Source organism: Achroia grisella, unplaced genomic scaffold (genome assembly GCF_030625045.1).
Source record: "Achroia grisella isolate CSIRO2021 unplaced genomic scaffold, CSIRO_AGI_Agris_v1 utg4142, whole genome shotgun sequence".
In the NCBI taxonomy this organism is placed as follows: Eukaryota; Metazoa; Arthropoda; class Insecta; order Lepidoptera; family Pyralidae; genus Achroia; species Achroia grisella.
The window spans coordinates 20,115-42,148 of record NW_026712849.1 but is presented as its reverse complement, the minus strand read 5'-3'; the positions used below and the strand labels follow the sequence as shown (position 1 = coordinate 42,148).

At 45.3% G+C, this 22,034-nt stretch overlaps 2 protein-coding genes across 2 annotated transcripts; one reads left to right on the top strand and one right to left on the bottom strand.

Moving 5' to 3' along the window:
- Positions 1–186: 186 nt before the first annotated feature.
- On the bottom strand, positions 187–4,421 carry LOC131844837 (small ribosomal subunit protein eS4). Its single transcript, XM_059193813.1, has 5 exons — positions 4,139–4,421; positions 3,298–3,395; positions 2,314–2,485; positions 1,312–1,441; positions 187–350 (listed from the first exon to the last, which is right to left on the bottom strand). Exons 1-5 carry the CDS (start codon positions 4,344–4,346, stop codon positions 221–223), a joined length of 738 nt encoding a protein of 245 aa, XP_059049796.1. The 5' UTR covers positions 4,347–4,421; the 3' UTR covers positions 187–220.
- Positions 4,422–6,159: 1,738 nt separating this feature from the next.
- LOC131844835 (glycogen debranching enzyme) lies at positions 6,160–21,723 on the top strand. The gene is made up of 20 exons (XM_059193812.1): positions 6,160–6,476; positions 10,193–10,299; positions 10,604–10,698; positions 10,781–10,964; positions 12,007–12,208; positions 12,895–13,032; positions 13,374–13,592; positions 13,670–13,782; positions 13,870–14,133; positions 14,292–14,360; positions 15,028–15,237; positions 15,854–15,974; positions 16,537–16,669; positions 16,955–17,217; positions 17,918–18,151; positions 18,822–18,958; positions 19,073–19,973; positions 20,313–20,447; positions 20,518–20,667; positions 20,737–21,723. The coding sequence occupies exons 2-20, from the start codon at positions 10,199–10,201 to the stop codon at positions 21,721–21,723; spliced, it is 4,656 nt and encodes a 1,551-aa protein (XP_059049795.1). The 5' UTR covers positions 6,160–6,476; positions 10,193–10,198.
- The last annotated feature ends 311 nt before the right edge of the window (positions 21,724–22,034 follow it).

The window sequence follows — 22,034 nt, the reverse complement described above, 5'->3', positions numbered from 1 at the left end:
ATCCCATAACTCCATACACGTATATACGAAGATATTTAGACTCCAGAAAAAGAGTAGCGCTAGATGATCCCCGAGACATTCTGTCCGGGAGGCCGTGAGGTCATTTTAAGTTTCAGTAGGGGTCTGATGGCTGAAATGATAAAAGTAACAATATATGGCAGCGGAGGTAGATAATGATAGTCGGTATTGGTTTTATATGTTTATTAGTTTATTGTGGCGGTCACTGTCCGGCCACCTTGGCTGCGATGCGCTTGTCCCTCTCCTCCGCGATGGTGAGCCGGACTCCCTTGCCGCGCGGCAGAGAGATGTACGCTTTTGTGCCCTTGCCGATGATGAACACGTTGTTGAGCCTGCAACGTCACACCGCACTCACTACGCGCACCTCACACTACTGGCTACACCTCCTCTTTAAGTGCGTACCCCTCTGCGTATCAGAGGGGAAGCTAACTAACTATTGCAGTATTGTACAGCATTACAGTCAACCTACTATGTAACAGTTACAAAATGTCTATAGGATGAAAATCTTAAACTAGTCATATATTGAATTGTAGTTTTCTTTTTCTCAATTCTCTAAAATATAATTTATTGAAGTTTGAATATAGGAAACTGAAATCTAAGTTCAGTCAGAGCCATGGATACTCCCACAGATTGTTTTTTTTTTCATTTATTTAATTTAAATAGACTTCAACTTAATGTTTGTTGTTTTAATGTAAATGATCAAAGAATCAACTAAGTGGTCAACATAGGTGCTTTTGTGTTACCTAATTCCGCAGCTAAACAGGTTTGCAAGCTCTGTACCAGTGTATAGGTTAAGATATTGCAGTAATAATAATATTAATCCAGGATCATTTTCGGTAACTACTACAGTGTTGTCAGTTCTAAACAAGCCCGGCTCGTTTCATGAATACTAGATAACTGATATAAATACAGAATCATTTTTTTCATAGAAAACATCTACAGTGTTTTCTATGTAGTATTTACCTAATACAAATAATCATATCGATGAATACAAAATTACACGTTTTAGGAATAGAATCGGCGACCATAGAAAGCAAAGCGGTGTGCTAAACCGCTATACCACAGGGGTCGTAAGTTTACAAAATAATCCAAAGAATTTACAAAATGTCGATGCATATTACAAATGATAAGTATGACAGACGTCACAATGTATTCTGTGGTCCATATGTCTAGGACGGCCACTTCTGCCGTTAGTCTAGTTTGCCGTTCAACGTCGTGTTGAGGAGTGATAGAAATGTAAATGTATATAAAATTTGATCAACAAAACCGTAATGTTCGCGGGAGTCCGCGTACCTGGTGGCGAAGGTGTGTGAGGTGGAGTCCCGCACGTGCACGATGTCGAAGGACCCGGGGTGGCGCTCGCGGGACACGATGGTGCCCACGCGGCCCAAGTTCCGGCCGCCGGTGATCATGCACAGGTTGCCTGCACACACACGCACACACACACTACTCACCACGCTCACCACGCTCACCCACCACAGACGGAACACGATTCCAGACGAGGGTGTCGTAGCAAATAAATTAATATTCTAAATGAGGTTTTTAATTCGATTAGCCACAGCTAGCTTTTTCGCTTCCTACATACTATTACATATTAATCCTTCATTAATTAATTCATTACAACAATAATCAATGGTGTCACGTTGTTTATTGTCAGTTTGGTTATCATAAATCGACACACAAATATTGTCATACTAATTCGTATAACATTATTAATATTATAAACGTGAAAGTTTACGAGTATGGATGGTTGTTTGTTAATCTTTCACGCGAAAACTACTGAACGGATTTTAATGCAAAATAATACATATGCTTTGAATTTCATCCGGGTGAAACCGCTGGAACAGCTAGTATGTCATAATCAGAATAGAGAAATAGTGATTCATACTAGTTACATCCCAAAAATAGAACTTCAACTGATAATGTACACAACAGCAGAAGAATATTGTTATAAAAACTCAATTTTAAAGTAGACAGTAAGCGTAATAAGTACACTTACTGTCTCTCAAATCAAACCAAAAATCATTTATTTCTGTAGAACATTTTAAGTACTTACGAACAGTAAGTATATTTTATACATAACGTCCAGTTCAGTACACACATACAAATTACAAAAATATAAATATATTTTTGGTAGTCAATTTATTTACATAGTGTACATATATAGTTGTTTATGTAGACATTTACACCTATACAAGTTGATCATGTGCAGGATTTTCATTTAATTTTATAACATTAAATGAAAATGAACACTGCTATCATGCACATTTTTCATTTAAGTGATCTGAAACTTACCAGATTCAAACTTAATGAAGTCCATGATTTTGGAGGTGGCTATATCCAGCTGTATGGAATCATTCACTTTGATGAGGGGGTCTGGATAGCGGATGGTGCGGCCGTCATGTGTCACCAGGAAGGGGACGTTCTTAGGCCCCGTCGCCACTCTCTTTACTTTGCACAACTTGTACTGTTGAATCACAAAAGTAATTTAAAATTAATAAATGAATGAAAATGACAATATTGTTTAAATATCTAATACATCACTGGTTGCTGACTTAACATTCATATCCAATCTGTTCATAATTTTAAGAAAAATATCTCTAGATGAATTATAACATGTTGAACAGATCCCTAAACAAAAAAACAATGCTTTGCACTGAACTATGAAATTTTGATACTCATGAAAATATAATCATAATTAAGATTATATTACTACTAACCCCACAAAATGCCTATAAAGGACACAAGACACAGTATCTTTTTTAGTCATTCTGTGCAATTTGTTGAAGAGCACTATAATTCTCAATTCAGCTATGAAGCCAGAGGGCCTTGTTAAATTTGATATTGATTATAATTTTGTTAGTGATTGCTGATAAGCAGAGACAACAAAATAAAAAATGTTTGAGTCTACATTATGGGGCAGTTATTACCAGTGTGAATTAGGAGCTTAATAACAATTTCAATATATTAAAAGATTAAGATCATTGATGACCTTGGTGGTTTAGCTGATTAGCACACCACTTTACATATGATAGTTGCGTGTTCAATTCCTCGCATGGTACAAATATTTGTAATCATGATTATGATTGTTTGTATTGGTCTGGATGTTTTCTATGTATAATATGCATGTATTTATGAAAAAAAAACTAAAAAAAAAACACAAGCTTTAGCTAGCTAAACTTGGGTTTAGATGGTGCTGTGTGAATTGTACTGAGATTAATATTACTAGATTATTTCACTAAATAAAATATAATAAAAGTTGTATATGTGCATTATTACCTTGGCCTCCTCGGGAGTAATGCGGTGAATTGTGAAACGTCCTTTCACATCATAGATAAGTCTGAACAGCTCATTTGTTTTTTCAATAGAAACCACATCTGAAATAATTACCAAAGAAAAATTAAAAAAGGATGTCTCAAGTGTACCGTGTTGTTGTTTGTAAATAATGTGGAAAACTACTGCATGATGATGTTTCAAGAGAAAAAGGTTTTTTTAGTATTTATATTAATCATGTATATTAAGGTTTCTTAAGTGTTGGCAATGCACATGTGTCCATAGGCTATGGTAACCATTTAACATCAGATGGGCCGTAAGCTTGTATGCCACCATAGTAGTATAAAAAAACAAACAAATATAACTAATTCCAATAGTATTCCTTTTTTTTTATACCATGCAGATGACAATAATGCATACAGCCCACTTAATCGTAAATGAATTTATTTATATTTCAATTGTAATACCTGCAGTTGATGACAATGAAGCCGGTATTATAGGAAGGTCCTTATCAAGGACTACTCCAGCCTTACTGTGTCATGACACTATCACTGGGATAACCAATAAGTAATACATTGTCTAAATTACTATTATGAATGTTGAATATTTTATAAACTTAAGAAACAAATGAATAATGTTATGTACAACACTGCAGTTTTATTGCTATTAAATGTATATATCACAAACAAACTATAATGCTGGGGAATGTCTTTAATATCTTCAGCCACAAGCGTGTCGGTGAGACGAAGGGACGCTATCAACGGACAATATCACTATCACGATGCTATATATTAGAAGATTGTTCAATTTTATGTTGAAATGAATTGATAATAAAAACTCAACTTACCCATGAATCCAGCAGGATATGTGGGATCAGTCCTGACTTTGCCATCGACTTTGATGAGACGCTGTTTCACGATCTTGAGTACCTCGTTACCGGTGAGGGCATACTTGAGTCTGTTTCTTAGGAATATGACGAGGGGCAGGCACTCTCGCAGCTTGTGTGGACCAGTGGACGGACGCGGGGCGTACACACCGCCCAACTTGTCCAACATCCATGCTTTGGGTGCGTTTAAACGCTTCAAGTGCTTTTTAGGACCGCGAGCCTACAGGCAACACCAATTACATTATAACCTTAAAACCTATTTATGTTACCGGTAAATATTTAAATCACATTATAGACGGCTTTTAAAGTTCTAGATTAATATTGTTGAATTTAAATGAAACAATAATTAATAGAAATATAAAGAATATAAATATATATTTTAATTAACACAACATTTAGATGTACAAACTAATTGAATATATAAAAATATAGTACAATATAGATTTTTCATGACTTGTCTTAACAAGGAAAATCATATTTTGCAAATAATATTTAGTTTTTATCACGATTTCAATGGATTTAAAACAAAATTAGATAAAAACTCACCATACTGACAACAACTTTTAAATGAAAGAATTGAAAAGAGAGTATCAAGGAACGTCAAACTGTCAAAGCACAGACCAATTCAGATTATAGATACTCACAAATTTTAATGACAAAATTTGACATAAATTTTATCGTGAAGCCCATAGACATAATGCAGTTCCGAAGAGGCTTCCTCACATGATATGTAACTAAAAATCTAAAAATCATGATATATAAATATATCTAAAAATCAAATTTAAGAAAAAATATACAATTAAATATTAAAGGTTAATAATAAAAATTAAAAGTTCATTTTAATTCTCATTTACAAAATTTCTTATAATGGGTAAACCAAAATTAATTATTTTTGTAATGTCTACAACCCGGGTAGACTGACTGAAGTTATTAATAATAATAATAACCGCTGGACGATAATGGGCAACCAACGTACGAGATTTTTAGACTTCTTTTTATGAAGAAATACCTTTTGAAATCAGCAACTCTACTTGTGTCTTTGTACACATAATTACTTTGTACACGTACATAAACTACCTACATATATCCCAGAGAACAAAGAAGTGTTACTTTTTTGTTCTGTGCTCTATCTGCATTTCTTTTATTCCACAACTCATCCAGAAGGATGTTTCAACCAAAAAGAATCGATAAGAAATTTGGTCTTTTAAATAAACGTTGCACAACTTTACATGTTTTAGTAAAAATAGCACGATTATAAACGAATCAACATATTTATTTAGTTGAATAATACAATAACTAACTTCTGTTCGAGAGGATGACGAATGCGCCAACCGTCTTTACTCATAATCATATTTTAGGAAACCCAATAAACCGGCCTACTCGCACACACACACATCTGGAAATGTAAAGAAAGCCTTATTGGTCCGGACACTCAACCACATCATAATTACTTTAAATTTAGGGCAAGACATTGTAATGTCGATTAGTAGAGTCATTGCCAGCAATATACCATACTATATTCATAAATTAAAAAAAAACACTTCAAATTAATAAATAGGAACGCAGTAGAAGAAAAAGGCGTGAGCGCGGGATGTGCTCTTCGCTGTGATGGATTTCGGGGCGTCGTCGTTCGGGGGATTCCATTTGTGGGGAAGTTTTGACGCTTGGGTTCTCTATGCAGAGAGATCTCTATTCGTGGGACTGCTTGGGGTCTGCTATGGTGGGGGGCGGGTCCCGCGCTCTCGTTAGGAATTATTAAGAAATTCAATAACAGTTTTGCACTGTACAACAATTGTATGTGTATCAACAATTCAAGATTTTAAATATATATATAAGAAAATCAAGAAAATAAGGGATACGCAGACATGGCTGTATGGGCGCAGTTCCCTTTGCCTTTCCGTTAAAGGATAAACAAACAAAAACAAAAAAAGGAAGGCAGTAGTCTCATAATCTCATTATATATAATTTGAATTTCCTATATTAAGCATGTAGGTATCTCCCACCGTTTCATTACCCGTATATACAAAAATACAAGAATATTATGTAAAAAAAATTGGAGCAAATGTACTATAGGCAACCCTGAAGAAAGGTCAAACGTAGGACAAAAATGTCAACATTGTTTTTATTTTTATCTGTCATTATCATCTGTTATCATTTACCATCACTACAAAAAATTTACAATTTTTTTTATATTAAAAATATTTATTCAATATTTGACAAATACATCTTACAGAAGATAAATCAATAAAGGTCATTCTATAATATTGTTGATCACCAGCTGTCCAGTAACCAGTACAAGGTACCAGATTTTATTTTAACGAACATCTATTTAATCAATCATCAATTAGATGGAACTAAAGAACTGTGGACGGTGCTGGCGACAGTAATACTTGTGTTATACGTTGTACAATATACAATAAGTAGTGTTTGATTTTTCTCATTAATGAAACCACTTTCAGACAATATGTATACAAAATAAATAATGTTTATACAGAAAACTAAAATAATAGTCGTACTTCAGCTTAAGACAGATATAGGAGGTCATGAAGGTACTAGGTACAGAGACTGGACTGGGTGGACTACCAACTAACAAAATGGGTAGGATTGACAGGCAAAAGGTGAGTAGGGAGACAGAGGAAAACATGGTCCGATGACATCAAAGATGTAGCAGGAGAAAATGGGATGAGTGTGGCTATGAACAGAATATCATGGAGCAAGTCAGAAGAGGCTGTTAATCCACACAGGAAAGGAATTAAATGTATGCTTAAAAAATGTAATTATACTATAAAGAAATAAAGCTTAAATAAACAAATAAACTATTTATTTGTTGTCTAGTGAGTCGTGAGATCTACAAAAGTTGCTATTTAATTTATTTATAAGTTTAATAATCTCAAAATACTATTAAATTCTCTGGCTACCCATTGACATGGGTGCAGGTGGAACAATCATGGTATTTTCAGAAAGAAAATTCAAATCTTATATTTTATCAAACTCAATGTAATTACAATCAGTATAAACAATTTGAATTTCTCTGAAATAGATTTCCTGCTAAATTAGCCTGGATTATTTCAGGCAGAAGGAAATTTTAAGGAAGTAAGGCTGTGTGGTATGCTACTGAGGCGTCCTTTGACCATGCATAGTGCATGTTTTATATTGTGTATATAGCCAATTTTTTTTAAACTGCAAAAATGCAGTCTGTTATGTACTAATGTGACTGATACTATAAACTAAGTCTAATTTTTTGTATTCAATAATACTGGATATTACCTTACTAACTTGCATGTATTCAGTGGGTCAACACTCAACATTTGCACACAAAGCCAGTAGTGTCAGGTTGCATCCCTTTGTGTTTTGAGATAGAAATACAACACTAACATTGTTACCAACTATCAACACTGTCTAGTCCATAGCAACCCGTTAATACTCCATATCTTACCATATAATTGGGAGATAATAACTGCTATTAGGTGGTTTGGTTTTGGGATTTATTTCTAACTACCGACCCGTCCTAGCTTTACACAGATAAATTACAAATCTTTCAATTTCTAGGCTTGTTCTACACTATAACACGCATGTATTATACATATAAACCTTTCTCTTGATTCACTCTATCCATTGCTGAAAACTGTATTAAAATTCGTTATATAATTTAAAAAATATAAATGAACAGATTGTTTTAAACTATACAAGAATTTTTCTTCTCATCATGAAATGTCTGTATTGATGAACCCTAAGCATACACACATTGTTTGGTATTACTCTTTACTATAAATTTAATTAAATTCTTGTGGTGGAATGTAACTGTCTATGATAGAGTGGAAATGCTGTTAATGTAATGGTTTCTTAGGAAATAAAATAATAATTTATTATCACGTTAATATTATCTGTTACTTTAATTATAGTTTGTGTTGTATGTACATTGAAGCGATGTGAACATGTTAAGCGGCTTGTACAAATTAACTTTCTGCAGTTCAGAGGTAACATATGATACTGCACAATGCCATTTTCTATACTTACCTTGTTTATTAGCATTTTAGTAGGGTACACAGCCCATTACTTGCATTAGACAACGATTTGGGTTAAATCAATTATAATATACTAGCTGCTATGCAAGGCTACACGATTTTACATTTACCTTAGATACCTTATATTAGTCGTCTTAAATTAGCTATTTAGTCATGGAAAAGTAACAAACAGACAGACACTCTTTCGCATTTATAATATTAGTAAGGCTAAATCGATTCTATACTATCAATACTGAACAATACAAGTCATAGAAGCACTTAAAAACATTTTGTTTATAAATTATTGAGACATAAGAGTACCCAGTGTGTCATAGGTAGCAGTTGAGGGCAGTTTCCTTGGTGTGTAAACCCAAATCGCAATATCGCATTTTTTTTATTCCGTTTATTTACCTGGGTCGTTGAGTAAGTTGTTTACTTAATGTCACATCTGTGCTAGAAAATGGGATTGTTAGTAGTGTGGATAGATGATCTCATTGCCTGCAATATACCATATTATCATAGCAGGAGTAGCATTCCATTATCATCCACAAAAAATAAAATGACGCATTTGTAGATTTGGTGGTGATGGCTCTAGTTTATTCAACAAATAAATAAATAATAAGGGGAGAATGTAAGTGAATATGGCAAGTGTCTGTCTGTGCGTGGTCCGCGGCGCCCGTGACGGAGGCGGTGCGGTTCCGGTGTACGAGCGCCACGTTTATATAAGTGAGCGGAGCACAGCCGCCACGTTTAAACGAAAATTGCTGTCACATGGGTTTTCATGATCGGTGCTTACAATCTACCTACCGAACATGGTGACTCGCGAGAAAGCAGAATATATCAGAATGGTGCAGGAAAAAGCCGTCACAGAAAAGGTACAAGTGAAGTCTAGTGCAGGGTTTGGTCGCGATGGACGTGACTTCGAGACTGATTGAACTATTAGTGAATAAAATTATAAGTCATCTCTTTGGTGTGGTGGTACTTAGATATTAAACATAAATTCAATAACTAATAAAGTATTTTTATAAATATTACTAATAATACTAAATAGTATTGACTCATTACAATCAGTATATAAAATAACATTTATATGTAGATACGTTATAGTAGTCAAGCGCGACTTAGGGTAATGTTTCTGTATACCGTGTAGTGTGGTAACAACTCCCCCCTGCCTGCAGGTACTGTGTATACGTTTATACTAAGACAGACTTTATACAAAGTGGTCTGGCAATCTTACATACTTCAGTCTCCGAGTAGCTTCCTTTCTAAGGTTATTTCTGCTTGAAGGGTAACTATATGGCATTGAAATTGGTTCAATTCGTTTCATTTCAAAGTAACATACCCCATGTTACTTTGAAATGAAATTATTTGTAGACAAATAAAACTTAAGACTACCTATAATCATGGTAGCCACATAAGGATGATAAGATGCGCATTGAGTCAGGCCGGTTAGCCGGTCATTGAAAACTACGATGATATCTACGTGGATCGTATGGAGGTCGACCTGGCATGGTCCATTACCAACAGTGGAGCCACTTGTGCCCATTGTTAAAAATCCCCTCACTTCGAAATTACAGGACACGGAGGTAGGAATTAGCAATACATAAGGGCACCTCGTGCGTCACAAGTCCGTGGTGCTATTCATGTATTTAGCTCACGGTTGGCACTTGCAACGCGGTCAGCTGGCAAATGGCAAACATTCATGTAGTTCAATAAAAACATCACTGGACGGAATATACGAACCGGTACGATCCGGCGTTAAAAGGTCACGTCCGTGACCAGTAACATACATGCCATTAAATATTTACCTATTGGGGGTTCTTTTTAATAAAGCCCCGGATATTAATTTCCTAGAAATTGCTACTATTTATTTACATACGACATTTTATATTAATTTATGGGGTACGAAACAAAAGTAAACAACAAAATACATAGAGATACATGTAACAGTTTTACACGTGTATAACTTATTACTATCTTTACGCTAATCTTATTGGGTGTTTGTCAACAGAGGCAGATGGCGATCGACCGGTGCGCGGCGGAGGCGGCCGCGGAGGGCCCGCAGACCAGGGTCCTCACGCTGGAGCACGGCGAGCACAACGACGCCACCCTCTACAGGTACCTACAGTATCAGTAATCTATAATACAATTACAATTATTATCTAAACCGTAATTAGTTATTTATACCAGACGCTGAAATAATTTAGACATAGTAATTATGATTAATAAACTTGATTATGAAAAATAAGCAGTTTACCGTTTAAATTTGATAATATTTAATTTGAGCACACACACATCTAATATCTGAGTGTATTTCGTAATTGGTATTTTAATTAGAGCCTGTAAATCATTTGGCCAACTCCGTTTGTATGTTATGAAATCGAGATGTAACTGTTATTCTTGCTAATATATTTTATTTCAGATTCAAAAAAGGGTACTACTTGCAATTCTGCCCGGGTCCCAGTTTACTCGGTCGAAAAGTATTTCTCTACACCAACTACGTGGTGTCGGACAACCGTAAGTGTTCGCTATCGGTCGGGGCGCGTGGCGGCGACCGGGCCGGCTGCTCTGTTGACTCGCTACTTGCTTTGGTGTTCAGCGGAGGACGACAAAGGCGAGCAGGCGGAGTTCGTCCGCAACCAGTACTACGGGCTGGAGTGGCGCGGCGCGGCGCGCGGCGAGCCGCTGGGCGCGGGCGTGCTCGTCACCGACACCCAGCTCTACTGCGAGCTGCGACTCACCCGCGCCGGCTCCTTCCACTACTACTTCGTCTACGATAATGCGTAACTATATTCGATTCGATTGTTACATTCACCGCCCGCTTCCGGCGCTGGGAGCGAGCGGGAGGAGTAAGAGAACGAATTTAATTTCGTCTCGACCGAAAACTTCTAAAACTGTTAAGACAGTTGTATCACAGATAACATAATATTACATAGTTGTATTATGAAACGACAGTTGCGGTCCGGGGGTGTGTTGAGGAGTAGAACTCTCTCAAAGATTTATTTTTTTGGAAAAAAAAATATTTATGTACTATAAACTTTAGTTTTATTATGTTATCTGTGGTTTTATTTAACAGGTTATCTACTGCTTACTAGATGGCGTTGTACAAAATGTATGTCACAATAAATTTGTAGTGCTATCTATTGTATCTACAAACCGCAATTTAGAGATTAAAACAAAAATATCTAAATAGCGCTGTCTATATTTACTACATGGCCGTGTAGTTAGCAGTAGAAAACCTATTATAATAAATTTCCTAAAAAAAAAAAAGTTATAGTGCTATAAGATCTATCGTTCAAAATTTGCGTCCTGTCCTTCAATTTACCCTCGAAACCTTAGCTGAAGTTTTCTAGTATCAATATAACTATTCTAACTACCTTGTAATTTTTGGACAGGGTGGAAATCGGTCCTCGATGGTCGGACCTTGACCGGTTGCTCATTCAACTGGTCGTCCGTAAGAGAGCTCAGTCCGACGACACTACCTTTTAAGATGTTCTTTGACACAAACTGATTCTTATATACGTTCTCTGTGCGCATTCAACTGTCATCAGATAATGCGTATATTACTAGTATTCGATCCATGGACTTATAACTTTTTATTTTATAAATAACAAACATACATTAAGGAAACTTGCCACAATACAATAGCGAAGACCGCGCCCAAAACCGTCGAGCCCTTCCCGAGATTAGTAACGCACAAACGGGCAAACATTTAAAAAATGTTAGGGTTCACTGCACGGAAACGTGATAGGAGTAGGTAGTGGTGACATGCGTGGCACGGAGTGGTGTGTGAGATGTGTGAGATGTGTGAGGCGCCGGCCGCAGGGAGTCGGCGGCGGGCCCGGCGGGCTCGGGCTGGTTCGCGGTGCCGCCGACGGTGGCGGCGGGCGGGCGCGCGCTGCCGCCGGCGGCCGTGAGCTGCCAGACCGTCGTCGCCAAGTGTCTCGGGCCGCTGCCGCGCTGGCCGCGCGTGCTGCGCGTCGCCCGGGAGGCCGGCTACACCATGCTGCACTTCACGCCCGTGCAGGTACCGCCGCCTCCTCCCCCGCACCGCACACCCTCCCGTCCTTATATACCTCTAACACTAAACAAACTTATTATAAATTTAGTAATGACATATTGTAATTTAAATAATGTAAATTAAATATTGTAATGGGTGAAAACTGTGATTGGTACAGTTTATGCTGTAAATAATATAAATGACGTAGTGGAGTAACTTGAAACAGTCATGCTCGCTATAAAGTACAAACTTGTGGCGGCGTGGTGGGCCGGGTCGATGCGCTCCCTCTAATATGGTTGAGTGCAATGATGGCTGGCTCATCCATCATACACGTGAACGGGTGCTGCTTGTGGGGACTGGTATGTTCAGGTTGCGAACACTGATTAGATTTTTTTATTTTTTTTTTATATAGCATGTGGTGGTGGTCACTCTATTCTCCCAAATTTGAATTTAAATATAATAGTATTATTGTAAATATGTACAACATTAAACAAAACGAGCTGAGTTTCTTGTCAGTTCTTCTCATTTCGAAATCGTTCCGAACTGACGGTGGATTTGACATATCATAAGAGTCTGTAATGGACCTACATAAATAAAGATATTTTGAATTTGAATTTATACCTCTTGGAGCTCGTACATGACGACGGAGGTTTCTATATTTCAGTACGTTTTCGAACTTTAAATATTTTATTATGCGTCTTGATATACCGCAGGAGCTGGGCGCGTCCGACTCCAGCTACAGCATCGCCAACCGGCTGCGGCTCGACCCCAGGTACAGCGGGGACTCCGGCCGCGAGGCCACCTTCGCGGACGTCGAGAACGTCATCTCCAAGATACGCAACGAATGGCAGGTACGTGCCGTACCGATCACCTGACTAGTCTTTCGTCGCGAACACCTAAAAAATATTGTTTCGTTATTAATGGATTTGTATTGTTTTGTTTTCTTTCGCTGTCATTAGCATGCGTGAAGCCAAACATATTCAGTGCGGAAACTTGAACACTGTTAACGGTGCTGCATATGATTTGATGCGCATACCGTCCCTAATCCGGGACTCAAAAATACAATCAGGACATAAAATCGGGGGAAAAAACCCAACTGTTTTTTTCCTCTTGTGTTATTTAATTTGCTTCGCATCTGCGAAATCGCATCGGTAGTATAAGGTTCGTCGACGATACAAGTGCGCCCGTGCAGATGGCGTCGATCAGCGACGTGGTGCTGAACCACACGGCGAACGAGACGCCGTGGCTGACGGAGCACCCGGAGGCCACGTACAACTGCGGCACGTGTCCGCACCTGCGGCCCGCCGCGCTGCTGGACGCGCTGCTGGCGCGCCTCACCGCCGCCGTCGGCCGCGGCGACCTCCGCGCGCGAGGCCTGCCGCCCGCCGTCACCACCCACCAGCACGTGCAGGTGAGAGCCCGCGGTATATTCTGTGAGAGGTACGATGCAAATTTCATTGATTCATAACGAGTCATGACGGTCGGCAGGCCATCAAACATCTGCTGGAGTCGGAGCTGGTGCCGGAGCTGCGCCTGCATGAGATGTTCACGTGTGACGTGGATCGCATCGTGCAGGAGTTCTACCAGCTGGCGCGGAACAAGTGAGTGCTCGCGACGGTCGGGTACCGGCTCCCCGCCCCCGCTCCCCGCCCCCGCCCCCGCCCCCGCTCACCGCCGCTCGTGTGCAGGGTGCCGCCGGTGCGCGCGGCCGACGGCGGCGAGCTGAAGCTGCTGCCCGACCCGCAGTACCGCCGCCTGCACGCCGCCGTGGACCTGGAGCTGGCGCTGCAGCTCTACAACGTGTACCGCACGGACTGCTACGACGAGGAGGCGCGGCTGCGGCGGAGCTGCGACGAGCTGCGGCGGCGGCTGGAGGAGCTCAACGCCGCCGCCGCCGACGAGCTGCGCGGACACCTGCGGGCCGCGATCGACAACTGCGTCGCCACCATGCAGTGAGTGCCCGCCCCGCATTCTGCGACGGCTCCCACCGACCCGTCCGGGACGGCCCGTACGGGTCGCTCGATGTACCGACGCTTATTTTTCATTCGATTACAAATTTTACTTTTTATCGAACGTATTAATCGTATTCTTGTGTTACATGTCACCGTAGGTATTTTCGTCTGCAATCGGACGGGCCGAAGATAGAAGAAGTCAGCGAGAAGAATCCTCTGGTTCCGAGGTGAGATGTCGGCGGTGCACACATGTATTTTACTATTATAAATAGTCTCTCGGCCACACTCCGAAGAATAATTGTGGTACCTGATTTCTAAAAATTATATATTTTTGATATGACCTGTCGGACGACGTAATAATGGTTTCCCATCAAAAACATAAATGTGAAATGAAAGCCAAGTTCAATATTGTGATATATGCATCTTCATATAATTTTAGTAATCGGCCAATATATCGGCCAATGAAATAGAATCAATTAAGCGAAAAATTATAATAAAATTTTACCAGTTTCTGATTTATTCCTTTCCAAATTTGATTCTATGTCATTTGGAACTGGGTTAGAATTTTGATCTATAGGTCAATCAGTGATTATGTAAATGACGATTATTGGACGTTAATATCTAAATAACCGTTTGATATGTTTATAAAATACATATTAGTAAGTATGTATCTCACAAGTCTCAATATCTAAGTTATCAGTTTACTTGAAACTCGGCTTGACACGCTGCCGCGTGTCTAGATTTGACACGCTGCCGCGTGTCTAGATTTGACACGTTTATGTGAATGAGTTTTTGAGTTGTGAAGGGTCAAAACTGGCTCCAAATAAGCGATCGGTAAATTTTGCACGAGATTGTAATATCGGAGGTCGCGGTCCGGCGGCGGCGTACGTGCAGGTACTTCCTGTGGGCGGGCGGCGCGGCGGGCGCGCTGTCGGCCGCGCAGGCGGAGGCGGCGGCGTGCGGCGCGCGCGCGGCGCTGGTGATGGCGCACAGCGGCTGGCTGCTGGACGCCGACCCGCTGCAGGACTTCGCGGCGCCGCCCGCCGCCGGCCGGGCCTACCTGCGCCGCGAGCTCGTCGCCTGGTCCGACTGCGTCAAGCTCAGGTACGACACTGGCCGGCCGGTACTACCGCTGAGAATGGATCGTGAGAACTTAACCGACCCTCTCCGACCTATTTTGTCATATAAAACGACTATCTCAGTCCGACGCGGGATCGGTATGTGACTCGTCGGTCCCCTTTCATGACTGATTTATTTTGTTACTCGAGTAACTTAAATTATTCATGTTAAATTTGCTATGTTACTGTATGTATTCACATAAAAATTTCTAAATATGTAGTTTTCAGTCTTTTTAGTGTTTCTCGCTTGATCTTCTTGTGATAAGACTACCTACTACTACTTTCCGAATCAGTGGTAAAATGAAAAAATAAAACTATTCAATGGTGCTCATATTAAGTTTATTTGAATACAGATTATTTCTATTTATGTATAGCTACTTGGTCGATGTGAGCGAATTCAGCTATAATTACATGTACTCATTATGACATCGACGCTTCGGTGGTCTAGCGATTGGACACACCATCTTACGATGGTCGTAGGTTCGATTCCTTGCTCGATCCAAACATTCGTATACACGAGTGTGATCGTTTGTATCAGTGTGGATGTTGTCTGTGTATGTGCTGTATCTGGGCGGCAAGTATAACCGTCTGTCCCGACTCAGGTACGGTGCGCGGCCGGAGGACAGTCCGTTCCTGTGGGCTCACATGCGCGAGTACGTGGAGCTGACGGCCGAGCTGTTCGATGGACTGCGGCTCGACAACTGCCACTCCACGCCGCTACACGTGAGTGCCCCACACACACATACCCACACGTTAATGTCTAAATACCAGTTTGATAAGTGTTTATGACATTTGGAGCACATATGTATCTCGCAAATCTCAATATATGAGGGGTCAAAAGTGGCTACTCGACCTTGGCTTGACACACTATCGTGTGTATAGATATAACGTATGGCACACACGCACTACGTTCACATTCAAACATAATATTAACGATGCGATCGAATCGACCTATTTTTCGAACAATAAGTTGCTCGAGATTTGTTAAGTTTCAACACTTACTGAAGTATAAAATACCACTAGTTGCTGTTTGGCGAACGAGGAAAATATTACTTTTCCTCGAACATCGATGTGTAGGATGTATGTAGTGAGAAGCGCAAGAGCGGGGAAACCAATACAATTTGATATTATATCTTTTAGGCGCGTATTGTGACCGGAAGCGCTCCTTATATTATAGTATGATCAATATATTCATAAGTATATTTTTGTATCAAAAATTATGATTATATTTAAATGACACATATAGAACTTAAGATTATATATTATCTAATGGGTCGCGTGGCAGGTGGCCGAGTACATGTTGGACTGCGCCCGCAACGTGAAGCCCGACCTGTACGTGGTCGCGGAGCTGTTCACCAACTCGGAGCACGTCGACAACATCTTCGTCAACCGGCTCGGCATCTCGGCGCTGATCCGCGGTAAACGCTGTTTTCGTCATTTTTGTTTTGTCACGTTTTTTTTTTGATGTACGATTATGGTATGGTGCACCCGTCTGTGCTAACGAGGTCAGGTCAGTTAGCCCATCGTGGTAAATTCACCTGGAATTTGTCACGATGGTTTTCGGGGGAATCGCGTGGAGGTCGACTGACACGATACATCGCTAGCGATGAGGTCATCGGTCCGCATCGCTGACAATCCTTTTCGCCTGTTTCATAATACAATGATCTCGATCGTCGTCGATGTGATGATCCTATCGGTCGCAGAGTCGCAGAGCGCGCGGTCGGCGGGCGAGCTGGCGCGGCTGGTGCGGCGCGGCGCGCGGGCGGTGGGCGCGCTGCGCGGCGCCGCGCGCCGGCCGGCCGCGCCGCGCGCCGCGCCCGCGCTGCTGCTGGACGCGTCGCACGACAACCCCGCGCCCGCCGCCGCGCGCTGCGTGTTCGACCTGCTGCCCGGCGCCGCGCTCGCCGCGCTCGCGCCCGGCGCCGCCGGCTCCACGCGCGGCTACGACGACCTCGTGCCGCACCAGGTCAGCCTCCGCGCCGCGGCTACCGTACGATCTCCGACTGTCCTTCTTCGATGCTAGATGTGACGCCGACGCCCGAGACGAATCGGACCGATTTACTGAGTTGCCCAAACGATATTTTACTTGCGCTTGAGAGGGTACATGCGATTTACGCTGACTTTAGCAAAGCTTTCGATGTCGTGAACCACGATATACTCATTAATCAATTAGAACACGCCGGTATCTGTGGGTCTTCGTTGAGGTGGTGCGATTCCTACCTAAGAAACCGTTCGCAACTCGTTATGCTACGCGTGTGATGACAGGAGCGGTGGTGTTTTAATATAAATCAAGAGTAGTACCTTCGGGCGTTCCTCAAGGTTCCCATTTGGGTCCTTTGTTCTTTTCGTTATATCGAATATGTGAGAATTACAATATTGTCAGACACATATTTGATATTTTCGGAGCATCAGTCAGGAATAGTAAACGGACACTAAGTTGTAATTTTCTTGAAATACAAGAAGCTTTATAACATAGTTCTCTATTAATGCAAATTATTCTTCTATAGTGTTATTTTGTGTGTGTAAAAATTAAGTTATGCATGCTGTGTTTACATCTAGAAGGATGTATTAATTAAATAGTTTGTTTTATATGTATAAAATTATTATTAAAGTATTCTGTAAGGCTTCCAGTTTTGTATATATAACAAGTATGAGCGTGTCGACAGGTGGACGTGGTGTCGGAGTCGCGGCTGTACACGGAGTGGGCGGAGGGCGGTGAGTGTGCGGGGGGTGCGGGGGGCGCGGGGGGCGCGGTGGACGCGGGCTGCGGGCTGGTGGCGGCGCGGCGCGCGCTGCTGGAGCTGCGCCTGTCGCTGGCCGCCGGCCACAGCGAGCTGTACGTGGACCAGCTCGACGACCACGTGCTCGCAGTCACGCGACACCACCCGCACACGCGGCAGGTACCGTCCACACTCACCCACACACCCATACACCTATTCATACCCACATTTAATAAGTAATATTCATATCGATATAATAATAGTTGATTAACGCAAAGCGCAACATAACTCATTATTGGCTATCTATTGCTGAATCGAATATTACTCCAAGGATAAGATGCCCTTGGAGTACTTAGGGTATCTAACCATCGGAGTAAAGTTCTGTCCAAAATAGACTACTATTATGATGTACTACAACAGAATATCAGTAATTGTAACGTGGGTTATATTCTATTACAATCCTTTAAAAAAAATCTTAGTAGACGACATAGGCAATCGCAATGTGACAAATATTCTGAAAAAAAAAAAAAACTATTTACTGGCCGGTTACTTAATGGAATGGTTTGCCTGTCAATATTTCTTTGGTGTGACTCCAATTTGGAATTAAAAAATATTTTTTATTTGTTATTTGTCCGGAACCCAAAATGCAATAAAAATACCAGGAGCAATATGAAGAGGTCTTTTATTCCACTAAATATCCGTTATTTTTAGGCATTATGATGTCGATGGCCGGGACAGCTGATTGGGCTCTAGTGTTGTGCACAGTAACAAAACTATTATTTTACTTAAGTATATTTATTATATAAAGTTAAAAAGTACTTCACTCTGATGAGAAATCTTAATCCGGCAGTCGGTGATCGTGGTGGCGCACACGGCGTTCTCCGCCCCGGACCCGGCGAGCGACGGCCGCTACGTGAAGCCGCTGCGGTTCGAGGGAGAGGTCGAGGAGATCCTGCTGGAGGCCAGCCTGGTGCACGTCGATCACGAGTAAGCGGGCGACGACCGCCTGGGCAGAGCCCGGTCTCCCACCGCGACGATGAAACTCTCCGCGTCACCGTCGCGGGGAGCGAGGCGCGGCCTGACGGAACGTTCGGTCCGCAGGAGCACCGGGCGGCCGCTGCAGGCGCCGGGCGCCTTCGAGCGCGACCCGCGGTACATCAACGGGCTCGCGGAGTACCGCTGCGACGTGCGGCGCGGCGTGGCGCCGGCGCGGTCCGCCATGGTGGCGGCGGCGCGGCGCGAGGGCGCGCTCACCGTGCTCGAGTTCCGGCCGCTGCGGCCCGGCGCCGTGCTGGCGCTGCGCGTGGCGCCCCCCGCGCCGCCGCCCGCGCCCCCCGCGCCCGCCGCGCTCGCCCCGCTCGCCGCGCTCGACCTGCCCGACCTGCACGCGCTGCTCTACCGCTGCGACGCGGAGGAGCGCGACGCGGGCGGCGGCGGCGTGTACCACGTGCCCGGCCACGGCCCGCTGCCCTACGCCGGCCTGCAGGGCGTCGTCTCGCTGCTCGACGAGCTGCGGCCGAGCGACGACCTCGGCCACCCGCTCTGCGAGAACCTGCGCGCCGGCGACTGGCTGCTCGAGTACCAGTGGCGGCGCCTGGAGCGCGAGCCGCGGCTGGCGGCGGCGGCGGCGTGCGTGCGCGCCGCGCTGCAGCCGGTGACGCGGCTGCCGCGCTACCTGGTGCCGACGTACGCGGCCCGGGCGCTGGCCGCGCTGCACGGGGCGGCGACGCGCGCGGCGCTGGCGCGGCTGGGCGCGGCGGGCGGCGGCTGCGCGCTGTCCCGCGCGCTGGCCCTCACCAGCGTGCAGCTGGCGGGCGCGGTGCCGTCCGCGCCGCTGCCGCCGCCGTCGCCGGCGCTGCCGCCGCCGCGCCCGGCGCCGCCGCCGCGCTGCGTCACGCTGGCCGCCGGCCTGCCGCACTTCTCCGTCGGCCACATGCGCTGCTGGGGCCGCGACACCTTCATCGCGCTGCGCGGCCTCTTTTTGCTGACCGGTCGCTACCAGGTGACTCCTTCTCCTCGCCGTCTCTATCGCGAGATACTCGACTCTCATATGACTGATGCGACTTTATACCGGTTCGTTCAGGTTCTGACGCTGATGTAGCTTTAATGAAACACATTTTTGACTGTTGGGAGAGATCTCCGAATGCTATCGGTGTATTCTGTGACCTCTCCGAAGCATTTGATTGCGTCGATCACGAAACACTCTTACTCAAACTTGAACATTACGATATTAAAAATGAAGCTCTAAAGTTGATGAAATCCTATTTAGATAATAGTGATAAAAGTGCTTATATTAAGTCTATTTGAATAAAAATTATTTCTATTCCTATTCCTATTTCAGGACGCTCGGTTTCACATCCTCGGCTTCGCGGCCTGTCTGCGTCACGGACTGATACCGAATTTGCTGGACGGCGGAATCAACGCGCGGTACAACTGCAGAGACGCAGTGTGGTGGTGGTTGCAGAGTATCAAGCAGGTACCGTGTGGATGTGTACGTGTGCGCGAGTGGTCGTGGTGAGCGCCGACTGACGTTTCGTTTGTCGCAGTACTGCTCGGAGGCGCCGCAGGGGACGGCGCTGCTGACGGAGCCCGTGTCGCGACTGTTCCCGCAGGACGACGCCGAGCCCGCGCCGCCCGGGGCCGCCGACCAGCCACTGCACGACGTCGTGCAGGAGGCGCTGCAGGTGCACTTCCAGGTGAGGCTCGCCGCCGCCGACGCATACGACGACATCGCCGACGCTCACCATATCGTTGTCGTTTCCCAGGGTTTAGTGTTCAGGGAGAGGAACGCCGGGCGCAAGATCGACGCTCACATGTCGGACAAGGGATTCAACGTTCAGATCGGCGTCGACCCGGAGACCGGATTCCCGTTCGGCGGCAACGACGCCAACTGCGGCACCTGGATGGACAAGATGGGTTCCTCGGAGACGGCCGGCAACCGCGGGCGGCCCGCCACGCCGCGCGACGGCAGCGCGGTGGAGGTGGTGGCGCTGGCGCACTCGGTGCTGGCGTGGCTGGCGGCGCAGCACCGCGCCGGCCGGTACCCGCACGCCGGCGTCTCGCGCCGCCACCGCGACGGCTCGCTCACCGCCTGGAGCTTCGCGCAGTGGGCCGAGCGCATCCGGCTCAACTTCGAGCGCCACTACTGGGTGCCGGCCGCGCCCTCGGCCGCCGACCGCCGGCCCGACCTCGTGCACCGCCGCGCCATCTACAAGGACTCGCACGGCGCCTCGCAGCCCTGGGCCGACTACCAGCTGCGCTGCAACTTTCCCGTCGCCATGGCCGTGGCGCCGGAGCTGTTCGACCCGAAGCACGCGTGGGCCGCGCTGGACAACGTCGAGCGCCTGCTGCTCGGTCCTCTCGGCGTCAAGACGCTCGATCCGGCCGACTGGGCCTACCGCGGCGACTACGACAACGCGAACGGCGGCGACGACCCGAGCGTCGCGCACGGCTTCAACTACCACCAGGGGCCCGAGTGGGTGTGGCCGCTCGGCTTCTACCTGCGCGCGCGCCTCGCCTTCGCGCACGAAAACGGTCGCTACGCGCGCACCGTGGCGGCCGCGTACGCCGCGCTCGGCCCGCTGCTCGCCGCGCTCGAAGCTTCGCCCTGGCGCGGGCTGCCGGAGCTCACTAACGCCGACGGCGCGCCGTGCGCCGGCTCGTGCCCGACGCAGGCGTGGAGCTCGGGCGCCGCGCTGGAGGTGCTGCACGCGCTGGAGGCCGCGAGGCGCGCGCGGCCGCTGGGCGACTGACGCGCGCCGCCGCGCCGCCGCCTGCGACACGCGCCGCGCGCCGCCTCGCCCGGCCCGCGCCGCCTCTACGCCGAGCCCGCCGAGCGCCGCGCGCCGCGCCGCCGGCTCGCGCGCCTGGCGCGGCTGCTGCGCCGCGCGCCGCGCCCCGCCGCGCTGTCGCGCACCGTCTACAACCTGCTGCAGAGCCGCGGCGGCGCGCTCGCCACCGTGGTCTACAGCGACCGCTACTTCCGCTACGGGCTGCCGCTGCGCGCGTGCGCGGCGCCCGCGGGCCGGCCGCCGGGCGCCGCGCACGTGATACCGCTGCCAGC